Source organism: Stegodyphus dumicola, chromosome 2 (assembly GCF_044657685.1).
Source record: "Stegodyphus dumicola isolate Sdum_Otavi_A_Nest chromosome 2, ASM4465768v1".
NCBI classification, from domain to species: domain Eukaryota; kingdom Metazoa; phylum Arthropoda; class Arachnida; order Araneae; family Eresidae; genus Stegodyphus; species Stegodyphus dumicola.
In genome coordinates, this window is record NC_140769.1 from 41,319,408 (window position 1) to 41,336,663 (window position 17,256).

Here is a 17,256-nt window from a genome sequence, read left to right on the forward strand (position 1 = left end):
AATTTTATCGGAGTTTAAATCAGTCTCTAGAAAGGTACAAATATTTATTCTAATATTGTAAAAGGAAGAAATTCTCATTTCTAAATTACTGACCGTTTAGACTGGTTATTTACGGATTTCAGTTCGTTGGATTCCCCGAAGGCGTTAAGTTTTAGTTCCAAACTTCAAAGAACTTCAGATTTATTTTTTAATGTCATCTTCTTATCGTTAACCTCACTAATTTGGTATCACTCATTTTCTCTCTGGCTGCAAAAGCCAAAGAGAAAATGAGAACAAAGCATTTCGGTACCAAACACCATAACCTGTTTCTAGTACTAGTCTAAAATATCAAAAACTCGACAATTAAAAATAATTAAAAAATTACTTTATCTCGTAGAAACTTCTTACGTCATTAAAAAATCAAACAATTATTTACCGAAGTAAGTAATATAATATGTAATAAAGTATTTTATATAATAGCTTTTATTGTTAAAAATAAAATAAAGATTTAAATTATTACTTACGTATATTTATTGCTTTTTAAATAGCTGCAGATTCATTAAATTAAAAATACCTTTATGTCTTACCCAATGAAAGCATTCTTATCAATTTGCGAAACTGCCTGCGAAAAGAACTGAAGATCTTGTGTTTCACCTAATGGAAACATTGGGCTATTCGTCTGGACAGTCTAGAGTTTTTGGAAGTTTCTTTCAAAAACATTTCTAGCGTTAAGATCTGTTGCATTTTTTAATGGTAGCACTTGCCAAACCGCGAAAATAATAAACGCCAGGATATTGTAATGTAACGTAAAGAGACTCAGACAGACTTTTCAAGTATGAAAAGAATAGGTGTATGAGTTTTAGATTAGCAAAGTTTCTATTTTGCCAGTAATTTATGAAACAAATGAAGAAAATTTTTGCAAAAGTTATAAAATTTTACTCTTTCGATTCTTAAGATAAATTTCGCGTTCTTTTGCAATTTTTTAATTAGTAGCCGAGGTTTATAAATAAAAAAAAATTATGCTTTTAATTATGCTTACCAATTTCAATTCCAGTATGAGCCCTATACTGTTCATTACCTATAAAAAATTATTTGGTTTGGTTTATTTGATTATGGCAAAGCAATCGAGGGCTATCTACCTTAGCGAAGGGATGTCTTCGTGGAGGACTTTCTAAGGGAAACTGTCTCGTATACAAGTTACATATCTGGAAGGCCACGAAAACTCACATAGAGCCAGCCCATTCGCCGGAGCTGGAGCACCAGACCAAAATACCAGTGTTCAGCGACTTTACGGCTCAGACGTTGGCGGTTTTGTAAATAATGTACAACTAACACCTGTAAATAATTAAATATTGTTACGTGCGTACGGGTTCGTAATAGATGGAATGCACAAGTCCGATAAGAAGTAAATAAAATTTATTCTTATCACAAGAAATATAATAAAACGCTGGATTTTTCCTCAAAGAAATTAGTTTAATATCACAATATCTCGCAGTATAATCAGTAGCTATATTTTAAACCTGGATTTCTTAAATTGTGAGTCGCGACCCCTTGGGAGTCGTGGGACCTGCAGCAGGAGGTCGCCAAAAATTTTAGCTGTTTTGAAGTTTCTTTAAGTTATTATAATAATTTTACAATTGTCAAATATTTTTTACATAATGTATCTGAAAATAGATAAAGATAAGACAATACAGACAAAGAAAAAAACGAAAACGTTTCGACGCATTCTTTTACTTTCACTCACGCGTGTGTCGTATTTGCGCAATACTTATGGTGTCCCACAAAATTTTTGTAAATATTATGGGTCCTGGGGGTCGCGAACAAGTCTCAGAAATAAAAAGTGGTCGCGACTGAAAAAAAGTTTAAGAAACCCTGTTTTAAACTACTAAAACATTAAATAGAATGCAATCCAAAGCGCATAGAAAGCTAATCCGATCTTATTGCGAATTCTTTACAATCAAGAAACAACAGTTATCTAAACAACTACTACTACTGATCTGAGATGTTTCTCTCCAGATTTTATAGCCCTTTTAAATCGGCCACGCGAGATAGTTCTAGCAATTTCTGGAAAGGAAAAAGAGTAGAATTACGGCTGCAGCTAATAATTTAGTCAATTACATTTATTCGAATTAAATATAAATTACCGAGATAAACTTTTATTCAATATTAAAGGCACGTGCTCTTGTATTAACTTTCCTGCGTAGCTTTCTCTTAAAATACATCACGCACTGCTTTGCACGGGGAAGTAAAACAGTTTTAATTATAAATCTATTAAAAATATCTAACTGAATGCAAAATTCGGAACAATATGAAACTCAAACGTATAATTAAAATCATAAAGAAAGCTGAATTTATTACCTAAAGTAAAGTTGAATTTTTAATTTAGGGTAAAGCACACAAAAGCTGTCTCTCAGTTTCGTTCAAAATGCCAGTCTCTGATTGTTTTGGAAGTATCTAATGGAATTCTAGAAGCCCTTTTAACCGGCAGCTACAGGATCACTCCGATTCCGGATAAGAGGTTTTTTTCGGGTAACTGAATGTGTGTTTCTAGAACTTACTTGCTCACATTTTGTGATGACATGTAACGTTTATGATGTGTCTTCCGAAATTAAGTAAATAATATTGAAAATGATGCATATTATTTAAAATTAAAACACAGAACATGATTTTATACGTTAGGAAAACAAAAGTAAACATTTATAATTGCAATATTTATTATCACTTGAAGATTATGAATTTCTTAACATAATGTCATGAAACTTCACATATATGCTTGCTTATAAGATTGCCGTTTTAAATATTCACTGTGTTTACAATGAACATTCACAACATCATGTATGGACATAGAGGAATATTTTTGGGGAAATCTTCTGAAAGTCTGCGATCCTTTGTCAGCTTCCTTCTACGCAGAGCAAGAAAGTCTGCATGTCGTTTTTATCTCCATGGCTCATCATCATCATCTTACTCTTTTCTCAGTACATAACCTATTATCATCATCTTGAGAATGTACTACAAAGAGAGCAGCATTGTTTACATCCATCCAAGCTTGCATCTCCTCCTTACAAACACTAATCTTCTCCGAATATGTAAGTAAAGGCAAGATGTCTGTCACGAGCGCCAGACTTGTTTTAAAAGTAAGAGAATTTTTGTCACTCCATTCATCATCTACGAACATGATCATGGACACAATTTGCACAAACAACGACGTGAAATAATGTTCTTTATATCCTTTCAGGAAAGAAACAAAGTAAATATGGTATCCTTCCGTGTGAATTGTTTCTAAAAATCATAGGCACTACTTTCATAATTCACACATGTGCGCATAAAAGGCATCGGTAGTTCATCTTTATATTTTGGATAATTCCTTTAAGTAATAAAAGCTTTGCTACTGCTCGCTTTCAAATCGTATTATTAATAAAAAATTTGTAAGTTTTACGAAATCTATTTATATAAAGAAGAATGTGTGTCTGTTTTTTGTTTGAGTTATTCATTTCAATTCAATTATGATAAATTTTTCACTACTTTAATCGACTAGAATTGAATATAGGTGAAATATTGGAAGGAACCTGACCATTTATTATTAGAAACTTTTGTGACCATTTATTATTCGAAAGACGAAAATCATTAAAAACTGAGGGCTAATGTTGCTGATATAATGAGAGTGAATTAGTTTATTTTTCTATGGAAATTTTTATGTGGGTTCCATATCGCATCAGGCTGAAAAATGTATGACTATGAATCGTATTTTTTACATGGTTATCAGAGAAAGATTACAGTGGTTTCGTTCTCTCTGTTGTTAGATACATGACTCTCAAGTTGACTTAACTGCCATCGGGTACTACCGATAGGAAATAAAGGTGCTACTTTGGTAGCTGGTTGCACGGATTTTTGGCGATTTACGTTGGCGCAATTGTTGGCGCGATTTTTACAATCATCAGCCATCTTGAAAAACGCTGTTTTTACGCATAGTAAAGTATTCGAAACTTAAAAAATAAAATAAATATCGTTAAAAGTAATGGATTAATTTTTTGTTGAAAATGTCGTTTTTTAAGATGGCAGGCAAGTGTAAATAAATACATTTACTATGAGTATAAAGTACTAAAGTGAGGCTATTATTACTTTCATATAGCAAAAAAGAGAATAAAAACACCGCTATAAAAACATTGTGCCAACGTTTAATTAGATTAAAATATTACTGAAATTTAATATCGAATTAAAAACCATCCTACCAACATTTAAAAGAATTAGAATATTATTAAATTCAAATACTTTAAAATACGTTATATAAAATATAATTAACATTAAAACATATGTGACAATAATTATCTCATCAATTTTTGAAAATAGGGTATTAATTTTTTTAACAAAAATTGAAGTATACAATTATAAAAAAAAAAAGAAAAATATGTACTTACATTTTTTTGAATAATTTAACCTCTTGTTTATTGATAAGTACAACAAAAAAAATCGAAATCATAATTGAATCGGATCTTTTAACCATCTTCATCTGTTATCCAAATATCTCGCACTTCATTGAAGAAGCAATTAGCGAGATTTCCTCCAAAATTTCCTCTGACGCTATTAACAATTTATAAATAAATCTTTGATTAGGAAAGACAGGTTGGCCAAAATATAGTCTCAAAGGGCAATTTTTTTATTCCAATACCAATAATTCTTGGTAATTACCAATAACAACATTCGTCTTCGAAACGGAGATATCCATTCCATTTGAAATCCGAGAAATTCGAAGAGATGAATAATAAAATTTTAATATGGCGCGGTAATGCACAAATATTCAGTAACCAATCAGGGAGCTGATTACATCACGCATAGAATTAAAATTATTTAAATAATCATTCATAATAAAATCATTTTTAAAACAAATGCAAAATTAAATTGTATTTTAATATTTAACAGCCATAAATAATGTTTAAAACATTAGATTAAATTTATAGATATTAATAAAACCAATTACTTTTTAAGTAAGGTGACGTCATTGATTACATCATCCACAACATAAAATTATATAAAATATTATAAACAACAAAATTTTTATTTCAAATAAAATGTAAAATTAAATTGATTTTTAATATTTAGAAGCCATAAATAATATTTAAAACGCGGAAGTTATGCATAATAAAACGCATTATTTTTTTAATAAAATGACAACAAAGTATCGGTTACCATAAATAACTTATTCAGCAATAGGTTTACCATAAGTTGTATTACTCGTCAAAAGAAATATCGCCAAAAAATCGCCAAAATCCGTGCAACCGTCTATCAAAGTAGCACCGAAATAAATAAATAAAAACGCATTTCGTTTTACTCAGAATAACGCAGATCAAGACGAAATATTAAGTTCTTAGGCTGGGTTTTCCAAGCGCATTATGTGCCAAAATACAGATAACTTTTGAATTGAAGTAATTTTTATTGCACTAATAATTAAACTGTCATTAAATGTGATATTTATTTTTGCTGTTTATGAAGGTTTTTATTAACTATAATTCATTCACATATGAATATTATAAAAATAGGTTTTGATACTTTAAAAGATTAATTGGTTTTTGCTTCGTTCACCTTCGCAGGTTATGGGTTTAACATTCCTTGCAGCCGGTACCAGCATTCCGGATCTCATAACCAGTGTGTTAGTGGCCCGCAAAGGATTTGGTGACATGGCTGTATCCAGTTCCGTTGGAAGCAACATCTTTGATGTGGCTGTTGGGTAGGTTTTTGTAACATTAAAGACCAAATACATACCCGCAATGAAAATGCAAGTAGCTTTTGTGCATGATGTTAAAATTCTGTTAATCTGATTTCTAACAGCTAAAAAGAAAATTTTTACTTAAATCTAAAACATGTTTCTAAGCAACTATATGTTTAGAGAAGTATGTTTTTATTCCGTCTTTATTCAATGTGTAATGCATTTATTCACAGTTTTTCTACGAAATATATGAAAACTACAGCACGTATTTTGAACGCAACATATTTTCACAAATTATAACCATTTGTTTCTGCGATTTTTCATTTGTATCAGATTTTATGCTGCATGTCTGCTTTACTTTTGCATTTTGTAATTCCTGATTGAAAATTTTAATTTTGTATACATTTTGTGTACATTTTTTATGCGGATTTAAAGTTAAACTTTCAGTGAATGTTCGTGCAAATCAGGAACTTTAGGGTTATAATCATTTGCATCTGTCAAAAAGAGGAATCTTGCAACCGAAACAAATCTATATGCAACAAAAGTGTATTAGAATATTTCTGTTGCAATATTTTGATCATTAAAAAAATTAAAGTTCCAAATATGCCATCTAATGTTCTAATGTTTATTTAAAAGAACTCATATGTTTATTTAAATATTATAATGCTTCTTTAAAAAATAATTTTTTTTTTTTCAGTTTCACTTTTTCAGAGAAATAATTCTGTAAAATTTTAAGCAGGAGTCTTCTTACGTTTTTAGAGAAAAATGAGTGCACCTTTCCTATCCTTTTATATCATCCTTGAATATACAGTAAAACCACATTTAAGTGAAACTTAACAGGGACTGTATATGAAAATGACATACAATCAGTGATTTCAATAACTGCCGTTTCATAGCTTTTCAGTCAACATACTGTCATTACATATTTATTACTCAGAAATAAATATGTATTCTATATTTTAAAAAAGTAATCTCAGTAGTCTGAAGTGGCATTAAAATTAGTACATCAGACTAATACTTAATACACCAGTACACCAACTGCAGTGGTGTATTATCTAACTACATTTATACCTGCCTCGCTAACTTAATAGCACTACAGGGACTGATAAATCAGTCAGAAGCTATCCTAAGGATGGTCAGATACTCTGCTTGGCACAGGGTCCCACATCCTTCAGACACCAACAATTTTAGGCTCCACTCAAGTTTAGCTAATCCCAGCGCTAAACACAGGTCAGTCAAAACTACCGTCCCGGCCGGACCGAGACCAAGGTGGGGTGGGCTGATGACAACTTGGAACGATGACTGGCCATTCATTTTGGCTACCTCTCAGCACTACGCGGGATGCCCTTCTCCTTAGGCTTTACATAGAATACCAAGGCCAACAGTGACCAGACTCTCAACGGTCCAGTTTGCTATTTGGCTACCAATACCCTGTTGGATGAGGACTTATATCTCCCGGCCCATGAAGAGTGAGTATAGGATCTACCCCATGGACCATCGGGAACCGCCAAGTTCATAAATTTTATACCCCTGTGGCCGAGACTGTCCAGGTACAGATCCTAGCCAGTACTGTACAGAGTGCTCTGCGTCGACCCCCGGGAAGTATTAAGAAAAAACTGGTACTTGATGTACCAGATTTCATAGGACCATAGAACTGCAGCTAAAGAACTGAGCGTGAAAAAGGAATATTTTAAAAACAATGAACGACATACTTTATGCAGAATTTTCCATAACTGCATTGGATTCGGAGATGCAGGACTTTTATGTTTCACAGCGTGTTGCATGTATCCCATATATGTTTGACAACATTGACATCGGGTGACTTCAAAGAACTCTAAGCTCAAATAAGTGTTCATCTAACCATAATGTGGTGCCTGTAGATTTGTGCAACTGTGCATTGTCCTGTTAGAAGAGAGTATTACAACCAGAAGGAATGTAGGACTTTCACTCAATGTAGGACATTCATAAAAATGATTGAGTACGTACAATTACTTTGCAACAAACCTTTTAATCAGAGATTCAAATACATTCTATCTAGTCTTTTATCGTTACGAAGCTACCGCAGTAGACTGTTGACATGTGGGATACATGAATTTACAAATTTTCTCCATTCACAGCCCAGAAAAAAATTGAAACGCGACACACCGGACCAAGCTGCTGATTCCCAATCGTTAAATGTTCATATCCTAATTGCTAAGCACAGATCAAGCACATAGCTTCGTTGCACATGGCATGAAGCTAGATGAAGCACATTGCTTGAAGTCTTGCATTCTTCAAGGTTACTTTTATTGGGTGCTGATTTTACATGGTGGAGTCCATGTAGAGAAATGGAGGTTGCCCAACACTCGCGAACAATTTTGTTGCAAAGAAATTACACTTAAAATGTGTAAAAGCGTCCGAAATATATTGATTGTCTTAGGTGAAGATAGCATAGAAAGGGCGGTGGCATCTTATGATGTAGAAAAGAAAATAAGGTAAGAATGATAATCTTTAAAACAAAGAAGGAGGAAAGCAAGAAGTAAGGTAAGAATCGTGATGTTTAAATATAAGAAGCATAAAGAAGAATGCAAGAAAGACTTTTTTTCTCCATTACCAAATTTTTAAGTTTAATGGTAAAAATCTCTTAAGTTTTCATTAAGTGCACATTTTCTAAGAATTAATATTCATTTTATGATAAGGATGAAATTTTATTGTTAAGTAAATAGGCTTTTTAACGAGAAAAAATGCGCCTGAAAACGAATGTTTACTCTATAAGAAAACGCATGCAGGTAAAAAGCATTTGCGTCATAAATTTATATCCAATAATACCAATAAGTAAATTTCTCATTTGTGAATCATTTTATTAATTTTTAACATAGTTCTTTGAATATTTATAAAACACACATACTTTTTAATGCTACAATCAAATTTATAGTATTTGGCTTGCAGCTTTAATACAAGTATAATACTTGTATAATTTCTTACTCGCAGAGTATTTACTGCTTGCAGGAAAATAATAAAATATTCATTAAATTCAAGAGATAAAGTTGTACTTTTTTATTTCTTTACCTTATTTCAAATTAGATACTAAATTACGATATAATAATTATGATGTGCTAATTTACACTAGCTTTGGCGAATTAGTTACACTAAACACTTCATTGTTTTCAGCATTTAACTAAAATTGGCAAACGAAGAGCTGAATTCGGAGTATATTTAAAAATAAAAAATCTGATGTATACGCTTCATGACTTTCTTTTACGGAATATTAAACTATACACATTTTTTCCTGTATTTCATTTAAACTTATTTCCTCGAATTTCATTACAGATATATTTCAAATTCAATTAATTCAGTTCTCACTTCGCGGTAAGACAAAAATATTTAAAACGTCAAAATATATTCATTAAAAATTTAAAAATACAGATAAATATGAAACACCAAATACATTAAATCAATTTTTAAAACATTTTTTTACAATTAAAATTGAGTTTCTACGCAAAAACAAGCAATTCGGCCAGCGGGCAAGAAGTCAGATTTTTCGATGCACAAAACTGAAAGTTTACTTTTGGTCCCCTTCGACAAAAAGACACTGAAGGTACAGAAGCTGAATTAACTATTCTGCTAAGTTTCAAATGGAAACGAATATGGATCCTATAGTAAAAAAAAATTAGTCTTAGACGCACTTAAACAAATTTCAAGTTGTTGATAGTTCTACAACTATTACATGCAGATTAACTAAACCAGAAGATAAAAACCTTAACCAGAAGATAAGAACAACATAATTCAATAATTTTTAACATAATAAAGCAAAAATGCCCAATTTACCAAAATATAACAGCTTTACTTCGTACAAGGAATAATTCATAAGTAAAATTCTGCACTAGAATACAAAACAGAATTTATGCACATGGTATACAAAATATTCGTATAATTGTTGCTATAATATTAATTTCAATAACAGTTATGAAAATAAAAGTTTTCTATAATTTAGAAAAATATTAATACTATCCCTTCGCTTCTCTGTAATATTTTTTCTCCCGAACTGCTAAAAAATGGTTTTTGTTTCAATTATGAAATTTAATAAATTAAGCTTCTTTCGATGTAGCAATGTTCTTAAATCCCCAATCTTTACTCCAAAAATTCTATATTATTAGCAAGCACTTTAAACATAAAATTGAGAACTATCTACATACACCACGTTTCTAAATAAAAAAATTAATGCATAAAGTAATATCAAATTTTTGTTATTTCCCAGTTTAAATGTATTTAACCGTAAATACTTAGTAGCTACCATTTAGGTCATGATTAATAGAGAATACTGTTATTCTTTCACTGCAAGCTGAGAAGATATAGACACTTGTTTTAGCGTGCTTAAACCCGCTTATCAGTTACAAACGCAATTTCTTTTCTGCAACGTAACCTGTACGTTGGTATTTTGCTTTCGTTATGGACCTTGACCCTAGCAAGTAAATGCGTCATCCATTAGCCCTACCAAGGGAAGATGTCACGTTCTATAGAAAGATATCGATTGACAAAATAAGCGGTGTCGCTCCGAAATGTTTCTGAAACTTACCGATATGACTCCCGAAGGAAGATTTATTATCTTACTTTTGAAGTTTTGGCAGAACTTTATTTGGATTGCTGTATCGGAGTAGTTTAAGAAATGTTAGTTAAGGCAAGTTCTTTAATCAGTTATTAAGTTGGTTAGATGTAAATCTCAAATATATTTTGCCCTTATTGCTCTGTAATATTGCCTTCATCAGGAAAAATTCGTTAAAATCAATAATTCGCTTTGGTTTTATTTCTGATATCTTCGAGAATATTAAATCTTGCTCATAAAATTATGAGATGTCTAGAACGTTGGCTGTACTTTAAACAGCTAACAACGGCATTCAAATCATTGTATTCATTTAGGAGCAATGACTGGTAATTTGTTGCATTTGCTGCCATTTATTGTCAATTTTCTTAAACATTTTTCTTCGATATAATTTCTTGAAATTTTGAAATTTCATGCGGTTGTTTCCTTAGACAGATAAAACATAAATATATTTAAACAAATCAAGCTCAAATGCTTAATAGAAATGCCGTATAATCTAAGACTAAAAATTAAAAAGACAAAAATTAAAGTTTTCAAATTTTAACTGTCGCTCAAAGGGTTTGCTAAGGCTTCTTACTCTCTCGTTCAGTCGCTGAGCTCGCCGACTGTAAGTTTACTCTTGCACTAACTCCTCCTAACCCTTTTTTTATTGTCTTTTTAGCTTTATTATTAAGCATCATTTTCTCGGCTCTTAGCAACATGTAATTCAATTTCACAAAAATTTTAAACGCATATCAGCATATGTTTAGTTCCCGATACAGTGTTACATATTGGCATACATTTTAGAATAATTTCCAGTCTTTTCTGAATTTATCATATCAGTGTTCAGTTTTCTTAGGAAAAATAGCTTAACTTTCTTCTGTATTTTTATCATTAACGTTTGTGTGTTAACTTTTTTTACGTTTCACGTTTTTCGCACTTATGCCACTAAATTCAGTTCAGTAGCAAAATCACAAAATACTTATAAACAAGCATATCATTAGAATTCCCGATAGAGTGTCAGAGTTTGTCATATGTATTTTTGTATTCGTTATAATATTTATTTAAAAACTAGCTGTTTGCGTGACCACCCGCCTAAATTAGTTATCATAAAAAATAAAAAGTATAAAAGTATATAATTATTTCTAGTGTCATTTCATAAAAATATTTAATGTTTCTGATTAAACATCTCATGATTTTAATACATATTTATTTAAATCAATCACATTAAAAATTAGAAAAAATATTTTAGGAATTATGCTTATTGCTTTTAATTCACTTAGTTTCTTACAAAATGACCTTTCAAATTAAATTTGAAAGTTTCTTAGGCTTTACTGAATGGCAACACGTTAGTACGTAGAATACAAAAGTATTTCATTTCTGGCTACTGGCGACACATTGCTTTCAAAGAGCCGAGTTTGTTAATTAAAACTTAAAGACAAATATTTACAATTTCCAAATGGCAACTGTCTCGCACTCTGGAGGAAAAAAAGTTTTATATCCAACAGTGTTGCCATTGCTCTCATTCATATTGCTGAGTTTGTTAATCAAAAATCCACTCTTTTAAACAACGTAAAAAAATATCAAAACAGATTCTAAATTCAAATTTCGAGCTTTCAGGTGTATATGTTCGTGTGGAAGACTACGCTATTCAAAATTTGATGGCTTTAGACAACGTTGTTTTTTCACAGTGTTAGGAAATGCATGCAGATTCTTCATTATTTAATTTCTTTAAAAATAATACAGGGCGATATATTTGGTGGCATCAATTTGAAAAGAGATACGGGGGTTATAGGAAATCAACGCAAAATCCCATTTCGAGACTAGCAGCCCCTTTTGGGTTAATTAAAAACAAAAGCTCCTTTTTAACCGAAAGAATGAAATTCAGATGCGGTAAATGGAATGTTTATGCATGTAAAAAGAAACGATTCAAATTTCAGAGGAACTGATTGTTTTATTCGGTAGATATAAATATATATAGCGAATAAATCAATGAGATGTTAACGTATCCGTTTGCAAGTTGTTATTTGGCTTGGCATTGACTGGTAGAGTTCATGTTTGGAAAAAGAACAATTTCATGAACATATGTGATTTTAATGGATGATTGTATGTTCCAAATACTAAGGAAAATTAATACAAACCCACAAAAAATTAAAGACTATCCAATAACTAAACGCAAATTCGGTTAGGTTTAAACTAACTTTATTTCAAATTAGAAAGCAAAAAAGAGCACATACTAATAAACTAATTACTAATGCAAGAAAACGTACCTGTTAGACTGTCAAACCCTTCATTAAGTGAGCACTGCATTAAGTCATTAACTTGCTATTAATGAGATATTTGATTTTTAATATTCTCTGACAACTTATTAAAATTTGGCGTATATTCTGATACGCAGTATGTCCATACCGTGTTGTGGTTTACATGTTCTAGACTTTAGAGCATTTGCCTGGAATTTTTTCCCAACTTATACTTTTGTACCCCATTTCCGAAACTGATATTTTGATCGTGTAGGAGTTAAATGAAAACTAAATTCACATCAGTCCTTTTCTTGTGAAAATAAGAATTATGCCATTGCACAATATCTAAGTTTTCTTAAAATGGTCTGTTGTCATTCCAAATACCAGTTAATCTCTTCAAAAAGAATGTTCTTAGCTGTGTTAAATTTTTACACAAGCTTAGGAGTGATTCCTACCATATTTAAATCTTTATTACCCTATTTCTTCTTTTTATAATTAATTAATATTAAAAAAGGGAAAGAAAGTATAAACGTGGTGCAAAATTCCTAATAATCAGCTAAAAACTATAAATAATAAATATAATTTAATCAGACGGACGTAAAGATTAACATATCATTTGCTTTCCATTTCGATTTTTTAAAAAAAGTAGCTTAAGTTGTCAGCAGCAGCACCTGCGTTTGTCTTCTCACAACGAAATGAGAAAATTCCAGGACTTATCTTTTTATGTCTCAGATTTATAATTAATTCTTTTCGAATTTGTAAGATGTAGTTTTAGAAAATTTAAGAGAGGTACTACAATTATGTAATTTATTTCTCTTCATTTTATTTGAAAATATAGAAAATAACTAATTAAGTAAGAAGGTAAACGATATTTTCTAGAAGAAAGGGTTTGTAAATGCTAATTGATCAATTTCATGATTCAAATCAAAAGTTTCTTTTAACAAAATATGCACAGTAAAAGCGGTTTGTTATCCGTTAACCATGTTGATCAATGGATATAAGCTAATGGATGATGGTTCGGTAAACCATCGAAACTAGTCCTGTGAAAATTTGAAAATATAACGCTGATTTTTGTTGTTTGGCTTCTAAATTAGTACTTGTTCGGCGTGTAATGGTATCATAATTATAAGCTAATGGACATGAGCATTATTTTTCAACGCACACTCTAATGGCGGAATTTACTATAAATGAAGTATTCCTTTTCTTACTAAAGTGGGCCTTAGACAGGCTGTAAAAAAAACTGTTTCACCAGTTTATAGTTACTGAGCTCCTCAAAAAGTTTTTAAGTTTGAAAAATTAATGGATGCAAAATTTCAAACGTTTGTTAGCGTTTAGAGGTAACTCAATATACTTTAAAATTTATTTTTTATTGTATATAATTTTACATATACAGCTGTACATTAATTAGTGCAAAAATAGTGCTATTAGTTAATATGAAAGATTTCAGGCACAAATTTTCATCTAAATTAACTGTTATTAGGTTTCTCGGAACTGAAATCAGAAAAAATTAACTACTTCGCCGGGGATCGAACCATGAATTTACTACTTCTAGTTGGGCATTCTAAACATATGTACCACAAGAGCACATAATTATTGCATAATTAAGTAAATAAGGATGTTAGTTAGAATGCATAAAAGAGCTTGTTCGAACTTGCACTTTTGATGTTAACTCCGTGAAGAGAGTAATGTGATTTAACACCCCGTCTTAATCTCAGAGTAAAGTTTCACTGCACAGAAGATTCAAGCCCTCAACTTACACAATCAATTTCGGCAAGCAAAGTTAAAGCCGATTCAAGTAATTCAGAATCTGGAAGAATATAGTTGCGAGATGGTTAGTGATCGCAGTCCAAAGAACTCTGTATTTACTGCATTAACTAATTTGCATCCTAGTAGGAACCAACGAAAGTGGAAGTTGCGGTAAAGACAAAAATGATAAAATAATCGGTCAAAAATATGAAATCCTACTAACTATCGTAAGATATTCACAGAAAACACTTGAGAGGGAAATGCTCACCGCGCAAATGTAAGAACACTCCACCTTCCGTTGTAGGTGTTTTGGCCTTGCCAACTAACATAAGGCCAACTGGACATGACTAGAAGAAGAGTGCAGACTTGGGTGTAAGAATAAATGCAGAAACATAGCTTTGAGATCAAACTAATCCGAAATAGTGAAAATGTATATTTTATGAGTATTACATATTCATAATATTTTGAAAAGATTTCACATAATAACAATTTAACAAAGCATAATTGTAATAATTAAATATATACATTGTTAACGTATTATTGTATAACAATGTAACTCATACATAAGTTATGAAAATACGGATTACTATATCATTACATTGACTCAAATTATTAAAATTATTTGGATATATTATGTCTCTTTTCTTAACAATTTTTAACCGCCATTCTACTTTTGTCATTATTAATAATCATTTCTGTATCTATTATTATTATTAAGGCATTTGGTAGTAGTCAGCTTTAGTTAAACACAATACTGAATATTCTCATATACAAGAATTTACGACAACAATTTTAAGGATTACCAAAACATACCAAAAGTAACAATTTTCGAAATACAATATGTGATGGAATGGGGAAAATGAATGCGGAAACGAACTAAGTGCGAACGGAAACTAAGTGCGAGGAACATAGAAAATAAAACTTTGTTTAAATCACAGACATTTACGAGACATGTTTCATATTTACAAGAATCACTTCAATGAATGGCGCCTGCAAAACAAGCATCGCAACGGCGACGGATCTCATTTTACGAGACTCAGATTGACTCTCTTGAAAAACTTATCTTCAGAAATAGCGTCTCATAGACAAAGTACGTGACATCCCGGCATCTTCCGATAGGTAAGTCAATAAATTCGTCGTCATTGGAGCAGTTTTTTATAAATATCAAACATTATTTTTAGTACATATTTCGTGTTTAAAATGACGTTTCGTTCTTCATGCTTTCCGTACTTAATGTTTTTCCGTGTTCACATTCCAACGCACGTTTTTTCATTCACGCTATTGGCATAATTTTACATGTCCAAGAATAGCTAGTAGGAGATTCTTCTATTTTCGGCAATTTATTATTAATAAAATCAATGTTAGAGCATCATAGAGAACAAAAAACTTCGAAAAATCATCCGTCTCTCAAATGTACTTGTTTTTAGGTATTTTTCTGTCAGGATTCTTGGAACAATTTTTAAAATTGGGGCAAATCTTTTTATTTGCTTTGAAGTAACTTGTTCACACTTCTTTTGCCTTTAAATTTTCTTAATAATAAACTAACAGTCTATCATTAATTAAGAAGCCCACATAGCTCATTAAGTATATTATTTAAGTATATTAGAGTTATATCGGCTTTGAGTATCATATTTCAAAGTAAATATTCATTTGAACGATTTTTTCCCCATGACATTTATACATACGGACATAATAAAAGACACTTTTTCCCAAACCAGATTTTAAAATGGATTCAAATTGGATGCAGGAGAGATTTTTTTCGTTACGTCTGTACTTACGTATGTATGTACGTATTTATATATCTCGCATAACTCAAAAACGATTAACCGTAAAAAGTTGAAATTTTGCATACGGGACTACTGTAGCATCTGGTTGTGCACCTCTCTTTTTTGTTGCAATCGGCCTCACCAAACATATATATATATATATATATTTACTAAAGAAATATGGTTTTATATTATCTCCTATTATAAATTTATTAGAATGTATCAAAAAGAGGGAACCTATATGTAGGAAGTAGAATTCCTGAAAAAAACATTTTAAAGGGACTTAATTTTAAATCATAAATAACAAAATTTCAAAAAGAAATTAAAAAACAAGTAATTATCGCTATTGATCGGAAATTAGTTGATTTTTCAAGGGTAACAAACCAACTTCCATTCAATGAACAATAATTAATAAATGCGAAGGTGTTTCGTCTTTTACTCAAGTAAGAATGATGATGCCAAACTGGCAAATTAAGTATCAAAATTGTAGTTCGGAGAAGTATACCCACTCTCTTAGTCGGCTTGCTGAGATCTGTTTTTGAATTTTCATATGATGGTCAATCGTACATTTCTCGCATTAAAAGTGATTGATTAACGTTGTTATGTTATGTTTAAGGTTTTTGCACGTTTAGTTAATCTGCATGTAATAGTTGTAGAATTATCAACAATTTAAAAGTTTAAGTTGCGCTAGGCCTTATTTGCTTACATTTGGAACTCTTAGTAGTATACTGAATTAAGCCAGTTGATGCATCAACCTCAGTGTCATCTTGCCCAGTGGGAAAGTTGACTTTAAATTTTGCTTTCTGTCAGTTGGCAAAATTGCCAGTTTTTGCGCAGAAATTCTAATTTAAGTTCCAAAAAATTCTTTTAAACTGTTTTTGACTGCATTTAGCGTTTTAGGGTTTACTGTATTTTACAATTTTTAATGAAAATGTTTTGAGTATTTTTGTCTTGCAGCAAAGTGAGAATTGAATTGATTGAATGATAAAACTCTAACGAAATTTGAGGAAATAAGTTTAAATGAAGGGGAGCAAAAAACATGTATAGTTTAATAGGCCGTATATTCGAAGTCCATGTAATGTCGACAGCAAATTTGTTTTGTTCTGAAATCCAGTTTTTACTTCAAGCTCCATTTGTTTACTTTATCTAGACAAACCCCTGTGTAATTTCTACTACACGCTATAATTAAAGCAAGTTATCTACGTATCTTTTAGAAAATACATTTAGCAAATATCTATCCCTATCATAATTTAACCTTGTAATGAG

General features: G+C 31.0%; 1 protein-coding gene across 2 annotated transcripts in view; it reads left to right on the top strand.

The window, feature by feature from the left end:
• Positions 1–17,256, top strand: part of LOC118190972 (sodium/potassium/calcium exchanger Nckx30C-like) — a 206,838-nt gene that overhangs the window by 167,794 nt on the left and 21,788 nt on the right. For both annotated transcript variants that reach the window (XM_035361770.2, XM_035361764.2), the window contains exon 8: positions 5,565–5,701. In XM_035361770.2, coding sequence (XP_035217661.1) covers positions 5,565–5,701 — 137 coding nt within the window. The remainder of the gene's footprint in view (positions 1–5,564; positions 5,702–17,256) is intronic.